The 26,183-nt window shown below is 38.0% G+C and overlaps 1 protein-coding gene and 1 pseudogene across 1 annotated transcript in view; one reads left to right on the plus strand and one right to left on the minus strand.

Moving 5' to 3' along the window:
* Positions 1–26,183, minus strand: part of SLC26A8 (solute carrier family 26 member 8) — a 70,904-nt gene that overhangs the window by 42,772 nt on the left and 1,949 nt on the right. The window contains exons 2-4 of the mRNA XM_028510335.2: positions 16,089–16,228; positions 7,810–7,926; positions 6,174–6,355 (exon numbers count right to left, since the gene is read on the minus strand). Coding sequence (XP_028366136.1) covers positions 6,174–6,355; positions 7,810–7,926; positions 16,089–16,228 — 439 coding nt within the window. The remainder of the gene's footprint in view (positions 1–6,173; positions 6,356–7,809; positions 7,927–16,088; positions 16,229–26,183) is intronic.
* Positions 5,447–6,113, plus strand: LOC114494041 (annotated as a pseudogene).

Here is a 26,183-nt window from a genome sequence, read left to right on the forward strand (position 1 = left end):
TACATAGGAATCATGAGTATGTAAGCTTTCCTATTTTCAATCTCATTTATTTCTGCTTTTCATTATTTCCATACTTCTGCTTATTTTGGGTCTAATTTGCTCTAGTTTTTCTAGGTTCTTGAGGTGGGAGCTTAGACTATTAATTTGAGCCCATTTTTTCTTCAACTGTATGCATTTTAATGCTATAAATTTCCCTTTTTCCCTTTCAATACTGCTTTAGCTGTGTTCTGCAAATTTTGGTGTTTTTATTTTTCATTTACCCTAATGGATGTTTAAAAATTTTTCCTTGAGACTTACTTTTTAACCTATGGGTTATTTAGAAGTATGTTGTTTAATATCAAAATATTTGGAGATTTTCCTGATAACTTCCTGTTACTGAGTTCTAGTTTGATTCCACTGTGGTCAGAGAACACACTGTGATATTAATTCATTTGAATTTATTGAGGTTAGTTGTATGGTTCAGGATATGGTTTATCTTGATATATGTTTCATGAGTCATTAAAAAGAATGTGTGTTCTGCTATTTAGTAGATGGGCTGTTCTGTAAATATCTCTTAAATCCTGTTAGTCAATAGTGTTGTTGAGTTTTATTATTTCCTTACTGCTTTTCTGACTAGTTGTTTCATCAATTATTGAGAGAAGTATTGAAGTCTCCAACTATAACTGTGAAATTGTCTGTTTCTCTTTTCAGTTCTATTAGTTTTGCTTCACATATTTTGTAGCTCTCTTGGGTGCATATATACTTAGAATTGCTGTGTTTTCTTGGTAGAGTGACCCTTTGATCATTACATAATGTCCTCCTCTACCTCTGGTAATTTTCTTAGCTCTGCAGTCTAACTTATCTGATATTAATAGAGCCGATTCTGCTTTCCTTTGATTCACATTTGCATTCAATCTTTCTATTCTTTTACATGCAACCTGTCTATGTCATTATATTTGATGGTTTTTATAGACAGCATATTTTAAAATATGTCAACCTCTATCTTTCGTGTAAATGTTGCTATATTAGGGCTTACGTCTGCTATTTTTCTGTTTGTTCTGTTTTCATTTCTCTTTTTGTTTTTCCTGACTTTGGTGGGCTACTTGAACATTTCTAGAATTCCATTTTTATCTATCTATATTGTTTTGAGTGCATCTCTTTGTATAGCTTCTTTAGTGCTTGCCTTAGGTATTACATTATATGTACATAACTTATTACAGTCTACTGGTGTCAATATTTTACCAGTTCAAGCAAAGTATAGAAACCTTACCTCCCTTTATGTTTATAAAAGAATTGAGTTATAATTTTGCTTCAACCAGCAAATATAATTTAGAAAACCCAAGAGGATAAGAAAAATCTATTATATTTATTCACATTTTCACTCTTCCATTCTTCCTGATATTTCAAGAATCCTTCTTTTATAATTTCATTTCTTTTTAAGGAACTTCCTCTAGCTGTTCTCTTAGGGTAGGTCTGTGTATGACAAATTCTCTTAGTTTTCCTTCATCTGAGAATATCTTGACCTCCCCTTCATTCTCAAATGATATTTTCAGTGAGTATATGATTTTGGATTAACAGTTCTTTTCTTCCACTGGACAAAAAACACTGTGCCTGACACCATTAAAGTCCTAGAGGAGAATGTAGGTAGGAAAATCTCAGATATTTCATGCAGAAACTTTTTTACTGACATGTCCCCTAGAGCAAGGGACATAAAGGAAAGAATAAACAAATGAGACCTCATCAAAATAAAAAGCTTCTGCACAGCTAAAGAAAACAGTATCAAAATAAAAAGAGAACCTACTGTATGGGAAAATGTATTTGCCAATGATACCTCAGACAAGGGTTTAATTTCCAAAATACATAAAGAACTTACATGAGTCCACTCTAAGAAGACAAGCAACCCAATTAAAAAATGGGCAAAGGACTTCAACAGACACTTCTCCAAGGAGGACATACAGAAAATCCAAAGACACATGAAACGATGCTCAATATCGCTAGCTATCAGAGAGATGCAAATTAAAACCACAATGAGATACCACTTCACACAGGTCAGAATGGCCATCATAAACAAAGCAACAAACAACAAGTGTTGGGGAGGTTGTGAAGAAAAGGGGACCCTAGTGCACTGTTGGTGGGACTGTGGACTGGTACGACCACTATGGAACTTCCTCAGAAAACTCAAAATGGATCTGCCTTTTGACTGCTGGGACTATATCCTAAGAACACTAAAACACCAATACAAAATAACCTATGCACACCAATGTTCATAGCAGCACAATTTACAATAGCTAAGTGCTGGAAGCAACCAAGATGCCCATCAGTAAATGAATGGATCAAAAAACTATGGTCCATTTACACAACGGAATTCTATGCAGCAGAAAGAAAGAAGGAGCTCCTACCCTTTGCAACAGCGTGGATGGAGCTGGAAAACATTATGCTAAGCAAAATAAGCCAGGCAGTGAAAGACAAATACCATATGATCTCACCTTTAACAGGAACGTAATCAACAAAACAAAGAAACAAGCAAAATATAACCAAAGACACTGAAATAGAGGATAGGCTGACAGTGACCAGAGGGGGGAGAAGAGGGAATTTCAGGGGAGAATGGGAAGGGTTTACAGGAACAAATTTAAAGGACACATGTACAAAAATTAGGGGGAGGGTGGTAATGGGAGGGAAGAGGGAGGGTTGGGTGGGTGGGCTGGAATGGGAGTAAAAGGGAAAAAACTGTATTTGAACAATGATTAAAGTAAAAAAAGAAGATAATAAAAAAAACACTGTGCCACCTCCTTCTGGCCTCCATAATTTCTGATAAGAAATCTGCTATCATTTGAATTGTTTTCCCCTATAGGTAAAGTGTTTCTCTCACTGCTTTCAAGATTTTTTCACTGTTTTTAGTTTTCAGAACTTTGGCTATGGTTTGTCTTGTTGTGCATTTCTATGGATTTATTTTTTGGATTTTCTCAGCTTCTTGAATCTATAGGATTAGCTATTTTGCTAAATTTAGGGAGTTTCCAGATACTATCTTTTTTTAAATAAAAATAGTTTTATTTTATTTTTTTCCAGCTATTATTTCTTTAAGTAACTCAACCTCATATTTTCCCCCTCATTCTGGACTCCTTTGTCACAAATGCTAGATCTTTTGTTATAATCCCACTGTTTCTGAGGCTCTGTTAATTTTTTTCAGTCTATTTTCTCTCTGTTGTTCAGGTTGGGTAATTTCTATCATTCTTTCTTCAAGTTCATTGCTTTTTTTTCTCCGTATCCTCCATTCTGCTGTTCAGCCTGGCCTTTAAATTTTTAATTTTGTTTATTGTATTTTTTGGTTCTAAAATATCCATTTTGGTTTTCTTTATATTTTCTATTTATTTGCTGAGAATTGATTATTTTTTCAGTTTTATAAAATATGTTTATAGTTGCTGAACCATTTTTAGGATGGCTGCTTTAAAATCTTTCCAGACAATTCTAATATCTCTGTCATCTCAGTGTCAGAATATTTTTATTGTCTTTTTTTCATTCAAGTTGAGATTTTCATTGTTCTTAATATGACAAGTGATTTAAAAAAAAAAAATCTGGCCCGGACTCCTAGTTCTAATTCTTTCTTTATTTTTTTTAAGATTTTATTTATTGATTTTTAGAGAGGGAAGGGAGGGAGATAGAGAGAGAGAGAGAAACATCAATGTGCGGTTGCTGGGGGTCATGGCCTGCAACCCAGGCATGTACCCTGACTGGGAATCAAAACTGCGACACTTTGGTTCGCAGCCCGCGCTCAATCCACTGAGCTACGCCAGCCAGGGCTTGACAAGTGATTTTCAATTCAATCAGTCATACATTTTGGGTACTGTGTTATGAGACTCTGGATCTTATTTGAGCCTTCTGTTTTAGCTAGCTTATTTTGACAGAGTGCTGGCAGGGGAAGGAGAGGGTACCACCTTGTTATTGCCTGGTAGAAGTCCAGGTCCTCCTCTCAGCCTCCACTGACACCTGAGGCACTAGGGACTGTCCAATGCTGCTGGGCAGGAGTGAGAGTTCTGGCTCTACACTGAGCCTATCCTGGCCGGGATAGAAAGGAATGCCTTTACTTCTTCCCACGTGAACATCACAGCAGAGGAAGGTTGTCCTCGTCACTGCCATGTGGGGGTGAAAGACCTGACTGTTCACTCTGCCTTCTGACATCACCCCAGCATGGAGTCGGATGGGTGTCTCATTACTGTCCAGGGGATATAAGTTCTGACTCTCTATTTAGCCTTCTCTGACACTATCCCGGTTGGGAGCATGGGAGCACCTCATTACAGGTAAGTGAGGGTGGAAGTCTAGGCTCCCCACTTGGCCTCTGCTGACATGAGTGGCGGTGATACCATAATTCCATTCTTTGTTGGTGTTTGCAGTAGACCAGTCAGTGTATTAATGTTTTTCAATCTTGCTAGCCTACCCTGGTTCTGTGGCAGACTTTTGTTGGGGCCTTTTTTTTTTCTGGTCTGTGCCTATTGGTACTTTGGGTTTCTGGCCTCTTCAGCATGAAGATTAAGATATATGAGGCAAAAAAGAAACTCACCGCTGTGTCTCTCCCAGTGTCCTGAGGTTCCCAGCCCATTTGCCTTCTTCTCTCCACTTTTCAGAATCTTCTTACATTTGTTTTACATATAATGTTCCAAGGATTTTAGCTGTATTTAGCAGGAGGAATAGAGGAAAGTACATCTATTCCATCTTCCTGAGTATGGAATGTCTCCTTCATTTAATGAAAAAACTGAGGGGGCAGAACATGCTCAAGGCCTTCAGATGATTGACAGGTTACTGACTCACTGCCTGCTATTTCATCTTTTCCTAAAATACTGGATTTTTTTAAGTACAGGAATTATATCTTTTTAAAAATATTTTGCTCTCTGTTAAAGTACCAAATTTATTTCTCCGTTGTCAGTAATTGTAACTTATGAGGCTTACTAAGTGACAGGTTCTCAGCTGAGTGTTACACGTATTTTCTCACTTAATCCTGACAAGAACCCCAGAAAACAAACATTATTCTCACTTTATGCTTGAGACAGCTAAGGCCCACAAAGGTAAGATAATTTATGTTCATACACCTGGTAAATGTCAGGGCTGGGGTCAGCCCACCCTAATAACTTGCCTTTTTAGGCTCTCAACAAATCCTCACCTAATGAAAGATGGTCCCAGGATAGATCAGTGAAAATTAGCTAGAGATTGGGCTAGTTAAAAAGAAAGGAAAATAAATCTATAATATGTGGTTTTAGATAGGTGGATTAAGCTTCAGATGGTAGATTCTCAGACAAAAATGAAAGACATTGCCAAAAAATAAACATTGATATCTTAACACATCTTTGATATTATTGTCCTTGAGCTGTGGTCCTATCATTGCAGGAAAAGGTTCCAGGTCTGACTCCAGTGTTTACTAACCCAAGACATTGTATTCGAGCCTGTCAGTGCTATTCTTATTGAAAGAATATAGAGGAATTTTTAAAAACATGAAATCTACTAAGGCCCCTCTTTAATTTTAGAGAAGGGATGGGTGAGTGTGTACAGTATGTCATCCAAAATTAATGGTGGATGGTTTTTTCTCCCCTGGGGATGGTGTCTTCAGGCATTCACAGTGGCCCAGGGTTTGACATACTGGTGGCAGCTGTCCTACAATACCCCCTCTCATAAAACTAGGCTGTCCTGAACCCCTGGGAACAGAATTATGTACTTTTACACCAAGAAGGCTGGGAAAGCACCAGAATCTGCATGTGGCGTGCACCCAGGCTGACTTTGTGGAGTTCGTGCTATGAGACCTAAAGTTCTAGTGAGGTGGTCTGAAAGGAAAAACTCGTCAGCAGGGCCTGTGGTGGGTCCATGTGTGCTAAATGCGTCTGTGGCAGGACCAAGCATGCTTTCTTAGTGAGGAGCAGAAACTCATGTGACAGTATTGAAGGCGCAAGCACAGAGTCTGAAAACGAAATTAAAAAATGAAGCTGTTTTGAGTAATAAAAACAAAAATAAAACCAATGGTGGGTGATTTCTGGCAAGGGAGAAGACTCTCTCTTGTCACAGGCTATTCACACATCCCACAAGTTTTCCAGAAACAAATCACTGAAGTTCCAGGTGTATCATAATGGGTAGCAGGAGCAACTAGGGGCAGGAGTCTATTGGTAGCCCCTTTACTTATTTCTCCTTCCAAGGTTTGGAGACACAGGTCCTACCTGAATAATCCCAGTCAGAAATGTTGTGGATGCTACCACACTCAAGGATCTGTTATAAGCCGTGTAGAAAGAGGGGTTGGTAAAGTCCTGTTTGATGAAAGAGCCCAGTATCAGGTGGCCACTGTTGAATGGGTGCAACTTCAGGATATTGACCACCAGCGTGCTCAAAAGGAAGAAGGGACCTGTGAAAGAAGATGTTCAGGCAGAAAGTAAGGTTTTAAGTCCAGGTAAACTGAAGATATTGACAAACTCAAGGCATGATCTTATGTTGCTTTGTCCTTGATCTGAAGAGCTTTTCTTATTTTAAAGTGGCCATGGAGAAATAAGAGAGAGAAAAAAGCAAAGTAAAACCTCTGGCTCCACAAACTGTGACCAAGTCATAGTACTTAGATCTTGGTGGTCCAGGTAATAACCTCTTTCACTGTGGGCAGTTAGAGTGGGAATCAAAGGGTGTTGGCTGGAAATGTGTATCAGGTTCAGCCCCTGTGCCTGCTCTTAGAGGTGGTGAAAGGTGAGGCGGTGGTGAAAGTATCAGAAAACAAAAACTAAACCACAATATTATAAGGAGAAGAATACTTAACACTTATGAAAAATTTACGAGGTGCAAAATGTGGCTGAGCTCAACCCGTTTCAAAGATAATTTCGTTTAGTCTTCATATGCACATACATAAGGGTATGTGAGCAAAGGCAAACCTGACTTTTAAGCTGCCTAACAGAAACAAACCTCTACTAGGCCTCATTATCAGCATTTAGAAATAATTGTGATGTGCCTTGGGAATATGGGAATATAATTTTTTCTACATGTTCAAATGTAAAATCAACACATAATGGATTTTAGTAAAAATATGTGATATTGCCCTTTCAAAAGGCACAGTAGCACCCCACACCTAGAAGAATGGGATGGCTCCAGACGGAACAAACACATCTGGAGAAGAGGAAGGTCAGGCAAAGATATCGCTGTTGGCTGCGTGGGGAAGCCAGGAAAAGGCACTTCACTGAGTGAATGCTGGCCACGCCCTTCCAAGACTGCTGGGCAGTTCGTGATTTGATTTCTATGCAGGTTCACCTAGTACATGTGCTGATTACATGACCTTTAACTAGTTTGGTTTCTGTAACAGAATTCTAATTATTAAATTCTAATTCTAATTATTAAATTATTCTAATTATTAAATAGTAGATGGACTTTTGACTCTGAGAAAGAAAGTACTCATCCTGCGGATTTGAGTGTTTTGATTACTGTGACAGCATTTTCTCACTGTAAATTAATAAGCTGACATGGTAATTATAAATCAGGCCCACGAAGTTTGCTTATCATGGGTCCAGCTGAGAGATGGATCTACTCTAAAAGTAATTGGCAAAATTGTTTCTAGATCTTCCTGGTTGAGGGTGGCCAGACCCCAATGTCCTTTAATTCCTTTGGGAAACAGCTTTCTGGCCTGCTTATCTGGCGGTGGCATTAATAATGACACACTAGAAGTGTTCCATTTCTAAAATCTAAACACTAATCCTGTGAATAGAATGTCTACCCTACCGCTTTTCTACCTTAAACATAGCTTTAACTTGGTTTCCTTAGCAATAAGTCAACAATTAAAGTGGGGACCTCATCCACCTTGTGTGGTTCCAGTGCTGAACTCACCAATGGACATTTGATGACATGATCCAAAAATCACATAAAGTATTGAAGAACAGAAAGCTGCATATGAGACATTGAGAGGTGGAATGAGTTGCCTCGCCAGCAAACTGAACGTCAGGACTGAAAAGCAAGACAATTTAAGTAAGAAAATGTAGCTTGGCTTTTAAAAGTCACCTTAAATAAAAACTGTAAAGAATATTTAAAATAAACACGATCTACATATATAGCTGACTATGGTATTAGTATCCCTTGGCATACAGCCTTTAATTAATACCTTTTTTTATCTCCTTTTTTGTATTGTGCCAAATGGTTTTACACCTCAATTATACGTCATATGCTTCAACACCTTTCACTGCGAGGTCTTCATGCTCCATGGAAAGAGAACATCACAGCAATGAGACCTCAACTTCCGATGACTCAGAAGCAGCCCCTCTGCCACCCCCAGCCTAGCACAAGGAGGCCCTGAGGATTCTCCAGGACTGACGACAGAGCTGGAGAGCAAGGCAAGAATCACACTTAACTGGCTTGACTCCAACTCGATACGTGTTGTGTCTCTTCCATATGCTAATCAGTCTCATCTCTTCCTCCAGCTCCTTCTTCAATACTTACATTCTTTTCTAAAAAGCACCACGAGAATCGGGAATTTTTTAAAAATATATATTTTATTAGCCTTGGCTGGCGTAGCTCAGTGGATTGAGCGCGGGCTGGGAACTAAAGTGTCCCAGGTTCGATTCCCAGCCAGGGTACATTCCTGGGTTGCAGGCCAGAACCCCCAGCAACCGCACATTGATGTTTCTCTCTCTCTCTCTCTCTCTCTCTCCCTTCCCTCTCTAAAAATAAATAAATAAAATCTTTAAAAAATATATATATATATTTTATTGATTATGCTATTACAGTTGTCCCATTTTCCCCCTTCACTCCCCTCCACCCTGCACACCCTCTCCCACCCACATTTCCCTTCTTTAGTTCATGTCCATGTGTCATAAGTTCTTTAGCTTCTACATTTCCTATACTATTTCTACCTACCATCTATGCTACTTATTCTCTGTACCTTTTCCCCCTCTTTCCTCCTCCCACTCCCCTGTTGAATCAGGAAATTTTGAAGCAAACAGGTTAACATGCATGGTGTCACCTTTTTGATGTCTCAAGCCCCATAGCTCCCGCCCTTGAGGGCCTCAACTCAGATCACACCAGGGAGCCCACTGAGCCAATTTACTGCCTTGGACAAGCAAGGCTTTTTTTTTTAAGTATCCTTTTCTTTTTTTTTTTTAAGATTTTATTTATTTATTTATTTATTTATTTATTTATTTTTATTTTATGGAAGGGAGGGAAAAAGAGAGAGAGAGAGAAACATCAATGTGAAGTTGCTGGGGGCCGTGGCCTGCAACCCAGGCATGTGCCCTGACTGGGAATCGAACCTGAGACACTTTGCTTCGCAGCCCGAGCTCAACCCACTGAGCTATGCCAGCCAGGTAAGGCTTGTTTTTAATGCAAACGTTCAATCATATATAAAAATAGAGTACAGCGAACTCCTGTGTATCCACCACCTGCTTCAACCACTGTCAAGGCATGGCCAGTCCTGTTTCACCGGTGCCCCTACTCTCTCCCACTCCACATTACTTTGAAGCAAACCTGAAGATATGAAATCATTTCCTCTGTAAATATTTCAGTATGTATCTTTAAAAGAAGACCCTCTTTTAACTCAACTATATTATCATACCTAAAAAATAATGGCCCTTTAACACTATCAAATATCCAGTCTGTGTTCACATTTCCCTGCTTATCTCACACGTGGTTGCTGTGGTCGAGGGCCTGCAGTAGCCAACTGGTGTTCATGCCCTGTGTGATCCCTGCCCTGTAAGTGTGGGGTGGAGCTTGTAAGCTGCTTCTAATGAATAAACTACAGCAAAAATGATAGGATATTAGTTTCAAGACTAGGTTGCAAGAAGACTGTGGCTTCTGTCTTGGTTATTCTCTTTCATGCAGGTCAGCAGCCACCCGTGTTGAGTTCATGGCTGTGTGACTAAAGCAATCACATAGAGCCCTAGGCTTCATGCTCTACTCTGACCATCCTGAAATTCTGAATAATTTTTGAATTACAGACTCTGCATTTTCATTTTTCCCTGGGCCCTGCACATGCAGTTGCTCCTGCCAGCTGCTATGCTGCAAGGACATTTAAGGAACCCAGGGAGAGTCCCACATGGCGAGAAAACCAAGCCAGCCTTGGCTGGTGTGGCTCAGTTGGTTGGAGTATCATCCCCTAAACCAAGAGTTTACAGGTTTGATTCCCAGTCAGGGCACATGCCTGGATTGCAGGTTTGGTCCCCAGTCAGGGAGTGTGTGATGGAACCAATACATCTTTCTCTCTCTCTCCCTTTCTCTCCCTTCCTTCCCCTCTCTCTAAAATCAATAAGCATGTCCTTGGGTGAGGAAAGAAAGAAAGAGAGAGAAGAAAGAAAGAGGGAGGGAGGGAGGGAGGGAGGGAGGGAGAGAGAGAGAGAGAGAGAGAGAGAAAGGAAGGAAAAGAAAGAAAACCAGGCCATCCATCAAACACATGGGTGAGCCTGGAAACTGATCCTCCCACCTCAGTAGTGTCTTGAGATGACTGACACCTTAACTGGAACCTCATGAGAGACCTTGAGCCAGAAATGTAGTGGGTTTCAGGGTGACCTTTAAAAAATCATTTGCTATTATATGTTGTGATTTCTTTTACAATCTTTGTTGTTTACATCAGGGCTCAAATATGATTTTCACATTGATCGCTAAATTTCTGAAGTCTCTTGTAATTTATAGGTTCCCCTTCCATATTATTTTCCCTAAGCAAGGCTCTGTTGATTGCAAAAACACAGCAAACCTGTTCAGATTAGCTTAAGCAAAATAGGAAATTTATTAAAAGAGTACAAAAGGCAGTTGGGCCAGGGACCAGAACCAGAACTAAAAAGCCATCAGGAGCCAAGGCAGTACTGCCCATTCTCTTTGTCTCTGGGCTTTTGTGGTCCCCTGACTTTGTTTCCAGTTTGGGGCCATTATGAGCAATACTACTATGCATGTTCTTATACACAGGCCTCCTGGTGCACAGCTGTGTAAGTTCTTTGAGATGATATCCCTTGAAGCATAATTGCTGGGACATTTACCAGAAAATGCCAAACTGTTTCCAAATGGTTGTACATTACACTCCCACCAGCACTGTATGACAGTTCCCAGCATCTACCTCTTTGTTAGCACATGATACTGTCAGATTTTTAATTTTGTGTGTATGAGTTAGTGCAGGGGTGTCAAACTCATTTTCACCAGGGACCACATCAGCCTTGTGATTGCCTTCAAAGGGCTGAAATAATTTCAGGATTGCGTAAATGTAACTACTCCTTAACTGTTAAGGAGTTGAAATTATATTCGGCCCTTTGAAGGCAACTGCGAGGCTGATGTGGCCCCCGGTGAAAATGAGTTTGACACCCCTGAGTTAGAGTGTAACGCATTTTAATTTCAGTTTTCATTTCATTGGTTACCAATAGTGTTGATCAATCTTATGTTTCCTTACAGATCTGTAGGCATATATATATTACAGATTAAGTCTCTTGTTGGGTATATTGTTACAAATCTCTCCTATTCTGTGGTTTGCTTTTCAGTCTTCATGTTTTCTTTGAATAAACAGTCCTTAACTTTTACTTAATTCAATTTGTCATTTCTTTTTTAGGCTAGTGCTTTTGTGTCTTTCTTAAGAAATCATTTTGTACCTCAAGATCATGAAGATACTCTTCCATATTATTCCCCCAAATGTTTATTGCTTTACCTTTAATATTTAGGTTTTCAATCTACCAAGAATAGATTTTTGTGTATGATGTGATGTAGAGGTCTAAAAATTGTTTTTGCACATAAGAATCCAATTATTTCACATAATTTATTTAAAACTCTGTTTCTATAGTAACACATCTGACATAAACCATTTGATTTATATATGTATAACATTTTTTGTTCCATTGACTTAATTGTCAATCTCTGTAATACCATACTATCTTAATCACTGTTTTAGTAACTAATTTAGTAATAGTTTTGATAATTTAGTAATACCTATTTTCATTGTGAAATATAATATATACATAGAAAGTACATTAAAATAGGTGTTGAGCTTACTAAATATTTATAAAACAAACATCCACGTCACCACCACCCAGGTCTTTGATTACAACTCCATTTCTCCTGCTCAGGTAGAGTTTGACTTCTGTGTTAGTAATATCTTAGCTTTCTTTGTAGGTTTACTACTAGTAAAACATATCTCCTAACAATATAGTTTAGTTCTGCCTGCTTTTGAATTGTGGATTAATGTTTATTTCTGCTTTTTTTTCCCATGTTGTGGTGAGTTGCTTGAGATTGCTCATTTTCCTTCTGTGTATTTCAGTGTATGCATATATGAATGTTTATTTATTCTTTCTACCTTTGCTGTACATTATCTTAAAAAATATTATAACTTTGTGTTGTCTTGATAGCTACAGAAGCAAGTCTGCCCATGTTTTTCTTTTTAAAAATTGTCTGTTCTTGGCTTACATACATTGTAGAATCTGCTAATTTTTTATTAAAAAGTCTTCTTAGAATTTACATTGAGATTCTAACAAATTATAAATCAATTTTGAGAGAACTGAGATTTTCAAATATCGAGTCTTCTAAGCCACAAGTATGTATTTTTTATTAATGTAGGTCCTTATTAATATTACTAATTAAAGTGTATTTTCCTTTAGAGGTCTTATACATCTTAGTTTCATTATAACTTAATTCACATTTATTATGCTTTTGTAAATAGCATATTTTAAATGTTTTTCACTGTGGTTTCTGCAGATAGATAGGAATGTAATTGATTTTTATATGCTGATCTTGTATCCAGCAACCTTGATAAAATCTTATGAATTCTATTAATTTTTCTGTAGACTCTCTTCAATTCTCTATATTTAAAAAGATATAAATAATAAAGTTTTATTTCTTTCTTTACAAGCCATATACTTTATATTTCCTTTTTTTTGCTACAATACACTGCCTATGAATTTCAGTATAATGTTGAACAGCCCCTATTTGCCCTTGATGAGCAACATTAGCATGAAGAGGGAGTCTTTGAAATGTAGGGTTTCAAACAACTTACCAATACAGGGAAGGTAAGAGAATTAGTTGGTAACGCCTATGCTAAGTTGTCCGGTCTCAGTTAAGCTTAGGCTGTGGAGAAATAGAAGGCAACCAAGTTTCCAAACTTTCTAATACCCTTAGAAACTTTTATATTTTGAATGACTAGTTTCAGACTTATAGAAGTTACAAAAATAGACGGTTTTCACATATCCCTCATGTAGGTTCTCCTAATGTTAACATTTTACATAATCATAATGATCAGAGCCAGAAAATTAACATCAGAAATTAACTAAAGGCTTTATTTGAATCTCATCAGTTTTACCACTAATTTCCTTTTTCTGTTCCAGGATTTTACGCAGAGCCCTACATTCCAATTAGTTGTTATTTTTCCTTAGTCCTGCAATCTGTAATGGTTCCTCAGACCTTATTTGTCTTTCTTAACATTAACACTTTGGAAGAATATTAATAGATCAGTTATTTTGTCAAATGTCCTGTAATTGGAGGTTGTCTTCAGTTTCCTCATGATTGCACTAACTATCCATTTTTGGTGAGAATTCTATAGAAATGATGCTGTGTCTTCTTGGCCCATCATGACCCAGGATTTGTGATCTCTGTGTGTCTTACTGCTGGTGGTGACAGCACTGACCACATGGTTAAAGTGGTCCCCCCAAATCTCTACTGTCAAGTAGTGGGGTAGTTAATAAATATTTTCAGGAAGATACTTTGAAACTATGCAAATCCTATTTCATGGTTTACAAACTTTTACCTACCAATTTTAACAACTTTTAGGGAATTTTATCTACAACAATTACCACTGTGGTGTTTCTCCAATGGTGATTTTCTATTTTCTTTTACATTTATGAATTGGAATTCCACTGTACAAAAGATCCAGAACATTTTAAATAAGGTCTTTACCATACAGTATTTTTGTTTCATTCGAAGAAAATTTTTAAGGCATTAGGGACTACCTATTTAAGTAAAACTTTTGAGTTATTCACACCACAAATTATTTCATTATTCATACTACTTAAAATAACATACAGTCTCTTATCAAGAGTTACATGGATTTATTCATTCATATAGTGATGTGCTGGATGCCAGGTATTCTTATACATCCTAATATTATTCTTATTTTAGTATCGAATCACACTGATGAGTTGATAATTTAGCAATAGGATGTCCTCAAACTTTGGCCATAAGTGAAGGGCCTTTGATAAGCAGAAGTGTGTGGGGGATGCCAGGTAAAGCCTCAGTGCCAGAGTTGAGGTTGCTCATTACAGCACCACAGGAATGCTCGGGAGACTTTCTGATGCCTTCCTGGACATGGGTGTGCTCATATACATGGATCACTTTGGTTTACACCTGCCAGTTCAATATTTACAACTCAGTTAATATAATCCACCATGCTAGCAGTCTAAAGATAAAAACCACATGATCATATCAATACATGAAGGAAAAATAGTTGGCAATATGTAACATCCACTCATTATAAAAATTCTCAGCAAACTAGAATAGATGGACAGTTGCTTCACCTTGCAAAGGGCATCTACGTTGCTGACAGACATGTAAAATAGTAGGTACGGCAACTCTGGAAAACAGTTTGGCAGTTTCTTATAAAGTTAAACGTACACTTTACAGGATGAACAGTACTACTCCTGGGTATTTATTTACCTTAGAGAAATGAAAACATGGTCACACAAAAATCTTTACATAAATCTTCATAGCAACTTTATTTGTGACAGCCAAAAACTGGAAACAAAATGCCCATCAAAAACAGGTGAATGGATAAATAAATTGTGGTACAGCCACACAATGGAATATTACTCAGCAATAAAAAGGAACAAACTATCAATGTATATAACCATTTGTGTTAATTTCAAATACCTAATGCTGAATTAAAGAAGCCAGCCTTCAAAAGTTACATACTGTAAGAGTCCACTTACATGATATTCTAAAAAAGACAGCACTGTGTTGAAGGACAGCAAATTAGTGCTTGCCGGGGCTTTGAGGTTAGAGGAGGACATGACTGAAAGAGTTGGCAGGAGAGAGGTTTGAGGCTGATGGGAATGTTAGGTACCTTGACTGTGGTGGTGGTTACACAAATCTATGTATGTGTTTAACTCCACAGAACTGTGCACCAAAAGGAAGTCAGTTTTACTGTGTGACAGTTTTTTTAAAAAGGGATTCCTTTCCCCTAACTAACAGTCCTGTGTCAGAAAGCTACCACTTGCCCCTTTGGCTGGTTCTTTTGTGCTGGGCACAACCTGTACAATCACAAGTTTCAATCCTGCCTGCTTGGCCCCAGAAAAGTAGAGAAATAGAGGCGTTTAAAGACTATGCACGGAACTGTGAACCACTGTAAGTAAAGAATTAACAAAATCCTTCCTCTTTCTCTGTGGGTAAATTTATCTTGAGTTAACTTTCTAGCTGTTTTTTTTTTTTTTTCAAAACCTGGTAACAGTGGAATGTCAGCTGTGTTACCAGCCAACATTGGTTATCATGAAAATGAGCATGATTAGTGTACTCTGTCTGGACTGAGAGGATGTAAATGCAGGATAAGTATCCAGTGGGAGGTCCTCACTTTGGCTTCTCTGAGCACAATGATCTTGTAACTGGGCATGTCACTTGTGGGACCCAGAAAGCAGGTGTTAATGAAAATTCCCAGAGAGGTTGGTTTCTATTTGAGAAATGAGGCTTCTAAAGCCCAGCTAGCTCTCTACCTATCTGAATGATCTTGTTGCCTTAAGTCTGAACTGCTGCTTGGAAGACCAAAGAGTAGCCCCTGGACTGCTGTGTGTGTGACTGGTGGAAGAGATGCTAGCATGCTATGTTTCCTATCCTTCACCTTCCTAAGCGAAACCAGTGCCAATAAGGTCTTTTGTCGTCATGTGACTCTGAAATATCTAGTTAAGCAAAAAATAAATAAATAAATAAATAAAAAGACCATGAATAGACATTGCAGATGCAAGAATTCAGGTGTGCAAACTAAACCAAGTATTTTGGAACCATTCTGAGTTAGAAATCTGGCAGGTAAGGGAACAAACAAATGGTAATGATGTGAATGGAATTCATATTTTTTTTCTATTCATGTAATAGAAGTAACTGTTTACTCTGGGTGAGTGGACAAGGTCTGACACGTTGTCTGCGGCTGAAAGGCTTTGTATCTTCCTTACCTTGGGGAACTTGCACAAGGCCAACACTCATACCAGCAAGTAAGTCTCCAAGAAGCCAGTCCTTGAATCGATACAAACACATCCATTCTAGGAAGGGAAAGATCGTAAGCATGCATCTTAGGAACTTGTGCCATGAGCAGCTGTGAGAAAGAAGAACAGAGACTTGATTATGTTCTCCAAAGAAAAAGTCCACATAGCCAAGAAAAGGCACAGTGCATAATTCTTCCAATATAGCAGAGCTCCTTGTTAGCACTGTCAAAATGTTGATACACTGGACTGGATAATTATTTGTTGTGGAGCTGTCCTGTGCATTGTAGGAGGTTTACCAGCATCCCATTAGATGCCCTTTCCCCCAGTTGTGACACCCAAAAATGTCTCCAGACTTTGGCAAATGTTCCCTGGGAGACAAAAATCACCTCCGGTTGAGAGCCATTGTCCTATATAACAAAACTCTAAGCCTTGTAAGTCCAGTGTACAAATCAAGTTTTTGTTTTTATGGGATGTTTAGGAAGATTCAAACTTACCAACTTTCCAGTAGAAAACTGACTTAGTGCTTTCTCTTGATAAGGACAGTTTTTTGATATGTGATACTGGTGAGTGGCGGTGCAATTAACACAGTCATAGCATTCCCATATACCAAAATTTTTATTGAACATTAACTCTATGTAGTTTTGACCTGTAATATGTAGAAATGTAGAGAAAATATAGAATATGGAGTTACCATACTTAAGGAGTTAGATGTGTAAATAAAAAGCAGTAAAATAAGACCTCGTGATTCTTTAACTCGGTAGATACCGACCAGAAGCAATCCTGTTTCCCAGGGGGAATGCCTGAAATATCTGGAGACGTTTTTGATGATCATGATGGGCATCAAGTGGGTAGAGGCCAGGGACGCTACTAAACATCCTGAAATACACAGGACAGCTCTCTATAAGAAATAGTTTTCTTGTCCAAAATGTCAATGATGATAAAATTGAGAAAAGCTATTTTAACTGTTGGATCATCAAAAACAGAAGAATGACCATCAATCAACTAATCCATCAATCAGTTAATTAGTCAGTAAAACCAGTTTGGTTTTAAATTGCTTTTTTAAAAAGTATATTTTATTGATATTATGCTATTAGTTTTCCCATTTTTTTCTCCCCTTTCTTTCCCCTCTGCCCTGCACACCCCCACTGTCCAGCATCCCCCCTCCCTTAGTTCATGTCCATGGATTGTGTATATAAGTTCCTTGGCCTCTCTGTTTCCTATACTATTCTTAACCTCCTCTTGTCTATTTTATACCTACCAATTATGCTTCTTCTTCCCTGTACCTTCCCCCTACCCGCATTCTTCCCCTCGCTCTCCCCACTAATAACCCTCCATGTGATCTCCATTTCTGTGATTCTGTTCCTGTTCTAGTTGTTTGCTTAGCTGTTGTTTTTTTAGGTTCAGTTGTTGACAGTCATGAGTTTGTTGTCATTTTACTGCTCATAGTTTTTGATCTTCTATTTCTTAGATAAGTCCCTTTAACATTTCATATAATAAGGACTTGGTGATGATGAACTCCTTTGGCTTTACCATCTCTGCACTTCCATTCTAAATGAAAGCTTTGCTGGATATAGCAATCTTGGATGTAGGTCCTTGTCTTTCATGACTTGAAATACTTCTTTCCAGCCCCTTCTGGCCTATAAGGTTTCTTTTGAGAAATCCGCTGATAGTCTTATGGAAACTCTTTTGTAGGTAACTGTCTCCTTTCCTCTTGCTGCTTTTAGGATTCTCTCCTTACCTTTAACCTTGGATAACTTAATGATGATGTGCCTTTGTGTGTTCCTCCTTGAGTTTAATTTTTTGGGACTCTCTGGACTTCCTGGGCTTCCTGGAAGTCTATTTCCTTCACCAGACTGGGTAAGTTTTCCTTCATTACTTTTTCAAATAAATTTTCAATTTCTTGTTCTTCCTCTTCTCCTTCTGGTACCCTAATGATTTGGATGTTGGAACATTTGAAGTTGTCCTGGAGGTTCTTAAGCCTCTTGGTTTTTTTTTTTTTTTTTTTGAATTCTTGTTTCTTCATTCTGTTCTGGTTGAATTTTTGTTCTTCCTTTTGTTCCAAACCATTGATATGAGTCCCAATTTCCTTCCCTTCACTCTTGGTTCCCTGTATATTTTGCTTTTTTTCACTTTGGGTAGCCTTCATTTCTTTCTTCATTTTGTGACACAGCTGAATCAATTCTGTGAGCATCCTGATTACCAGTGTTTTGAACTCTGCATCAGATAGGTTGTCTATCTCCTCATTGCTTAGCTATCTTTCTGGAGTTTTGATCTGTTCTTTCATTTGGGCCTTATTTGTCTTGGTGCATTGTTATGTAAGGAGGCAGAGCCTTAGGTATTCACCCAGGTGAGGCAACCCTCTTTGCTGTGTTGTGGCACTGCCTGTGGGGGAGGGGTTAGAGAGGAAACAATGCCACTCACTCACTCTGCTCTCTAGTCCCACTTTCCAATGAACTCTCCTGCAAGACTGGGAGTTTCTCCTGCCATCACATTCTCTGCAGTATTTTATAGCTAGAGGTTTTGAGTCTTTAGTTTTCCATTCAGCCAGCCCTGCCTCATCTGCACAGTTCAGTATGGGCTGAAAGCAAAGTGCATGGAGATTTTTCATGTATGAGATGAATCTGGATAGTTGGGATTTGATTATAGCAACAAATATAACTTTGATGTATACAAGGCTAAAATATGTGCTCAGAAGAGAGTATGTTCACATATGTTTGACTCTCATAACTGTGATCATTACTATCCCTAAGGTAATTAGGGCCAAATAAGTGTAAGTGACTTTGCGAGGGTCATGGTAGTAAGCGTGGGCAGAGCCAGGGCTAGAAATTAGATCTTCTGATTCCTAGTTTAGTGTTCTATCCACTCTATTACTGCCACCGGTTCTATTGACAGCTGTTAAATTCTGCTCAGGAGTCAGGGGCAAGACCATTGATTTGAAAGAACATCATATTGCTATTTATATGAGAGTCCCTGAGTGTTAGACAGGTGCATAGAGTGTTCCCTCTCCAATTACAGCCTTCTATGGAAGTGAGCAGAGCACGGCATTGAGATAATTTGTTCTTCACCTGGTTCAGTCTTCCTTCCTCTCCTCCATTCTAAGTGCACTTGGTAAAAGACCAGCCACCCTAAGCAGAGTCATCAAAGCCCTTTAACATGGCAAAAAATAAAATGAACATGGAATAATGAGTATCTAAGACTGAAAAGAATAAAGGAGGTTGTTAGAGGAACAGAAATTGAAGTTGGTGGGGAAAAGTATAAGGATTCGACATGAATCTGAATTTTAGTTAAGGCATCTTAAAAGTGAGTAATGTAAGTCAGTGTCACAGCCGATGGGGTATTTTGACTAGAAAGGATGCATTTGCAGTTGCTAACTAAGAGGGAGAAAATGAAAAGAGATTAGGTTTTCTGAAGAAGGAAAGAGATGGAGTTTAAAAACTGTGGATTTTTTTACTAAAAAAAAGTCCACTTAGTGATTTTTATGTGCTCAGTGCTATACAAATACTCTTTAAATTCTCAAAATTGACAAACCGTTAGCCAGACTCATCAAGAAAACAAGAGAACTCAAATAAATAAAAACAGAAATGAAAAAAAGAGACTACAACCAAAACCACAGAAATACAAAGGATAATAAAAGAATACTGTGAACAATTATATGCTACTTATTGGACAACTTGGACAAACTAAAAGAAGTGGATAAATTCCTAGAAACACAGAACCTCCCAAGAGCGAACCAGGAAGAAACAGAAAATCTGAACAGACCAATTACCAGCAATAAACTGAAGCAGTATTAATAAAAAAAAAAAAGCTCCCAAAAACAAAAGTCTGGGACCAGATGCCTTCACCAGTGAATTCTACCTAACATTTAAAGAAGAATTAATATCTATTCTTCTCAGACTATTACAAAAAAATTGAAGAGGAAGAACATTTCCAAATTCATTCTATAAGGCCAGTATTACCCTAGCACCAAAACCAGACAATGATGGAAAGAAATAAATAAATAAAGAAAGAAAGAAAGAAAGAAAGAAAGAAAGAAGGAAGGAAGGAAGGAAGGAAGGAAGGAAGGAAGGAAGGAAGGAGAAAAGAAAAGAGAAAGAGAAAGAAAGAAAGAAAGAAAGAAAGAAAGAAAGAAAGAAAGGAAGAAAGAAAGAAAATTATAGGCCATATCCCTGACAAACATAGATGTGAAAATTCTCAATGAAATAGTTCTAGCAAACTGAATTTAATAATACATTAAAAAGATTATATACCACGATCAAGTGAGATTTATCTCAGGATGCAAGGATGGTTCAATATCTGTTAATGATGTGATAACATCACATCAACAAAAGCAAGAATAAAAATTATATGGTCATCTCAATGGATGAATGAAAAGCACTTGACAAGATTCAACATTCATACATGATAAAAACTCTCAACAAAGTGGATATAGAGGGAACTTACCTCCACATAATAAAGGCCATATATGATAAAACCATATCTAACATCATACTAATGATGAAAAATTGAAAAATTTTCCTCTAAGATCAGGAACAAGACAAAGATGCCCACTCCCACCACTGTTATTCAATAAAGTATTAGAAGTCCTAGTCACAGCAATCAGACAAGAAAAAGATATAAAAGGCACCTCAATTGTAAAGTAAGAAGTAAAACTATCACTATTTACAGGTGGCATAATACCATATATAGAAAAACTTTAAAGACTCTACCAAAAAATTAATAAAAGTAATAAATGAATTCAGTAGAGTAGAAGAATACAAAATTAATATATGAAAATCTGTGGCATTTCTATGTAGTAATAACAAGTGACTGAAAGGAGAAATTAAGAAAACAATCCCGTTTATAACTGCATCAGAAAGAATAAAATACCTAGGAGTAAATTTAACCAAAGAGGTGAAGACCAATGCTCTAAAAACTATAAAACACTGAAGAAAGAAATTGAAGAGGACACCAGAAAATGAAAGGCTATATCATACTCATTGATTAAAAAGATTAATATTTTTAAAATGTTCATGCTACCTAAAACAAACTACAGACTCAATGCAATCCCTATCAACATACCAATGTCATTCTTCTCAGAACTAGAATAATCCTAAAATTTATATGGAACCACCTAATACCATGTATAGCCAAAGCAATCTTGAGAAAGAAGAAGAAAGTTGGCAGTGTCACACTCCCTGATTTCAAACTATATGACAAGCCCATAATAATCAAACAGCATGGTACTGGTACAAAAACAGACACACAGATCCATGGAACAGAAGAGGGAACCCAGAAATAAATCCTTACATATATAGTCAATTAATCTATGACAAAGGTGGAAAAATATACAATGAAGAAATGAGAGTCTGTTTAACAAGTAGTGTTGGGAAAACTGAATGGATACATGCAAAAAAAAATGAAACTGGACCACTTTCTTACACCATATACAAAGATGAATTAAAAATTGATTAATGATAAACAACCCAAAACATAAAACTCCTAGAAGAAAACACACATAATAAACTTTAATATCACTCTTAGTAATATCTTTTTGGGTATGTCCCCTCAGGCAAGGGCAACAAAGGAAAAAAATAAACAAATGGAACCAAATCAAACTACTTCACAGTGAAGAAAATTAACAATGAAATGAAGACAACCTACTGAATTGAAGAAGATATTCACAAATGATACTCATATATCCAATAAGGGGTTGATAACCAAAATATATAAGATACTCACACAACTCAATAAGGAAAAACTAAACAAATGATCAAAAAATGGACAGAGGCTAAAATTAGACTTCTGGCCAAGATGGAGGCATAGGTAGATACACTGTGCCTCCTCACACAACCAAAAGAAGGACCACAACAATTTAAAACAAAAACAACCAAAACTGACAGAAAATCAAACTGTATGGAAGTCCAACAACCAATGTGTTAAAGAAGACACATTCATCCAGACCGGTAGGAGGGGCGGAGTCAGGTGGCCAGGCAGAGAGGGCTCTCAGCAAAGCATTGGCTGGTGGACCCTAGGCATGCAAAGCAGCAGTGGGTGGACCCGGTGAGGTAGTGGATTGTGGAAGGGTGCAGTGCACAAGGTGGCTGGCGGATTGGGTGGTCCCACATTCACATGCAGATAAACCAGGCGAAACTGGGGAGCAAGACAGACCACACAACCCAGGGTCCCAGTGTGGGGAAATAAAGCCCAAACCACTGATTGAAAACACAAGTGGTGGCTGAGGTGCCTGAAGAGACTCCCAGCTACACAGGAGAGTTCGTTGGAGAGATCCACAGGGTCCTAGAACGTACACAAACCACCCACCCAGATGTCAGCACCAGAAGGGCCCAATTTGCTTGTGGGAAGTGGCAGAAGTGACTGAAATCTGGCAGAGAGTGGAGCAAGTGCCATTGTTCCCTCTCAGACCCCTTCCCCATGTACAGTGTCACAACCCAGTGACTGGGTTGACTGGCCCTGGTGAACACCTAAGGCTCCACCCCTCACTACGTAACAGGTGCATCAAGACAAAAAAAAAATGGCCCAAACAGAAGAACAGATCAAAGCTCCAGAAATAATACAACTAAGCGACGAAGAGGTTGCCAACCTATCAGATGCACAGTTCAAAACACTGGTAATCAGGATGCTCACAGAATTGGTTGAATTTGGTCACAAATTAGATGAAAAAATGAAGGCTACACTAAGTGAAATGAAGGAAAATGTACAGGGAACCAATAGTGATGGGAAGGAAACTGAGACTCAAATCAATGAAGTGGACCAGAAGGAAGAAAGACACATTCAATCAGAAAAGAATGAAGAAACAACAATTCAAAAAAATGAGGAGAGGCTTAGGAACTTCCAGGACATCTTTAAACATTCCAATATCTGAATTATAGAGGTACCAGAAGGAGAAGAGGAAGAGCAACAAGTGCAAAAGTTATTTGAACAAATAATAAAGAAGAATTTCCCCAATCTGGTAAAGAAAATAGACCTCCAGGAAGTCCAGGAAGCTCAGAGAGTCCCAAAAAAGTTGGACCCAAGGAGGAACACACCAAGGCACATCATCATTACATTACCTAAGATTAAAATTAAGGAGAGAATCCTAGAAGCAGTGAGAGATAAGGAGACAGTAACCTACAAAGGAGTTCCCATCAGACTGTCAGCTGATTTCTCAAAAGAGACCTTACAGGCAAGAAGGGGCTGGAAAGAAGTCTTCCAAGTCGTGAAAGGCAAGGACCTACATCCAAGATTGCTATATCCAGCAAAGCTTTCATTTAGAATGGAAGGGCAGATAAAGTGCTTCTCAGATAAGGTAAAGCTAAAGGAGTTCATCAACACCAAGCCCTTATTATGTGAAATGTTAAAGGGACTTATCTAAGAAAAAGAAGATTTAAAACATGTATAGTAAAATGACAGCAAACTCACAATTATTAACAAACACACCTAAAAGAAAAAACAAAAACAAACTAAGCAAACAACTAGAACAGGAACAAAACCATAGAAATGGAGATCACATGGAGGGTTAGCAAGAGGGGAGTGGGAGGAGGAGAGAAGAGGAAAAGGCACAGAGAATAAGTAGCATAGATGGTAGGTAGAAAATAGACAGGGGGAGGGTATGAATAGTATGGGAAATGTAGAAGTTAATGAACTTATAAGTATGACACATGGACATGAACTAAAGGGGGAATGTGGGTGGGAGGGGGTATGCAGGGTGGAGGGGAGTGAAGGGGGAAAATGGGACAACTATAATAGCACAACCAATAAAATATATTTTAAAAAAATGAACAGAGGCCCTGGCCATTGTGGCTCAGTTGGTTGGAGCATTGTCCTGTACACCAAAAGGTCACTAGTTCGATTCCTGGTCAGGTCGTGGGTTATATCCCCAGTTGGGGCACTGACAATAGGCAACCAATTGGTTTCTTTCTCATGTCAGTGTTTCTCTTTCTCTTTCTCTCTCCTTCCCCTTCCCCCTCTTTCTGAAAATCAGTGAACATGCCTTCAAATGAGAATAATAAATAAATAAATATTTTTTAGAATGGACAGAGCACATGAAAAAAAATTCTCCAAAGAAGACATATAGATGGCCAACAGACATATGAAAAGATGCTTAATATCACTAATTAGAGAAATGCAAATCAAGACCACAATGAGGTAACACCTCATAGCAATCAAAAAGGCTATATAACAAAGTCAACAAATAACAAGTGTGGGTGAGGATGTGGAAAAAAGGGAACCTTGTGCACCCTTAGTGGGACTATAAATTGGTATGGCCACTATGAAAAACAGATGAAAATTCTTTTAAAAACTAAATTAAAAAACTACCATATCACCCAGCAATTCCATTTCTCAGTGTTTATCTGAAGAAAACAAAGATACTAATTCAAAAAGATATATACACACACACACACACACACACACACACACATATATATATATACACACACTCATATATTCATATGTAACATTATTTACATTAGCCAAGATATGGGCACAATCCAGGTGTCCACTGATAATGGAATGGATAAAGAAGATGTGATACAATGGAATATTACTCATCTATAAAAAAGTGAAATCCTGCCATCTGTGACAACATGGCATTATGCTAAGTAAAATAAGTCAGACAGAGAAAGGCAAATACTACATGATTTCTCTTATGTGTGGAATCTAAAAGAAAAAAGGAACAAATAAAACAAAGCAAAAACAGACTCATAGAAAGAGAGACAAATGGACGGTTGCCAGAGGGGAGGTGGTTGGAGGGGTGAGTTAAAAAAGGGAAGGAGAATTAGTCCACAGTACTGTGGTAACTTTGCCTGGTGACAGATGGGCACTAGACTTAGTGTGGTGATCACATTGTAAGGTATATAAATGTCAAATCACTATGTTGTACACCTGAAACTAACATAATATTATATGCCAATTATACTTTAATAAAAAGAATAAACAAATCCTCACAATCACCTTATGAAATAGGTGCTATTACCATCCCCATTTTACAGGTGAGGAAACTGAAGCACAGTAGGGTAGATAGCGTACTTAAGGCCGCACAGTTGGGAAGCAGGAGAACTGGGATTCAAAACCAGGCAATCCAGCTTCTAAGTCTTGCCCTTAACCACAGTGACTTTCAGGTTAAAATTCAGAAGTGGATATAACTGTATATGTTAGAAGTAGGGAATAAAAACTGCTATGAGAGCCCATGATGGGCAGAACATGTGAGATTTAAATGTCTAAGGCTAGGGCAGGGTAGGGGGGAGTAAGTACCTGTTTATGATGAAGGATAAGTCCGGAAAAGACTATCCTTTTACAGAGACAAAGCCAAAGTGGCCTCCAAATTCCCTCTTTAATGAATGATGTCTGACCCACCCTGGTGCAGAAAAAATTAGAGTAGTGTTGTAAGACTGGGAGGGACACCCAAGACCACAACTTGCAAAAGGCAGGATATGGACAAAGGAGGATGCCTCAAAGAAGAAAGTGCCGCGAAGTGGTGCGGAGGCTTCCTCTTGTTACCCAACACATGAACCCAGAGCCTGCATGAGGGCAGCTTGAGAATTGGGGCTCACATCATGGCGTAGGTCACAGAGGGTTTTTAGCCATAGGTCTCTAGGCTCCCCAAGTCTGTAGATGAAAGTCTGTAGATGAAAAATTATGTCTTTATTTTCACTAACCTCTGAACTGAAATTTAGCATTTCTTTCAATTATGAATGTTAACAACAAACCAGAGTAGTATCAGGAGAATTTGACTTTGTCACCAATAGAAATCACAAATACTTTTATATTACATTAAAATTGCTACAGATATCTTAAAATATCATTTATATTCATTGCTACTTTGAAATTATGGTAGTTATTAGACCCACATTATGAAATTACATATATTTGGATTTTTCATATTTTGATAAACCATATTTCAATAAAACTGGTTTCCTTTATAATTTTATGTGTTTTGTGCATTGAAAAAATTTCAGGCCAAGATCATTCAATGGGAAAAGAACAGTGTCTTCAACAAATGGTGCTGGAAAATGGGATATCCACTTAGCAAAGAATGAAGTGGGATCCTTACTTTACACCATACAAAATTAATTCAAAATGAACCAA

This window comes from Phyllostomus discolor, chromosome 4, assembly GCF_004126475.2.
Source record: "Phyllostomus discolor isolate MPI-MPIP mPhyDis1 chromosome 4, mPhyDis1.pri.v3, whole genome shotgun sequence".
Classification (NCBI taxonomy): domain Eukaryota; kingdom Metazoa; phylum Chordata; class Mammalia; order Chiroptera; family Phyllostomidae; genus Phyllostomus; species Phyllostomus discolor.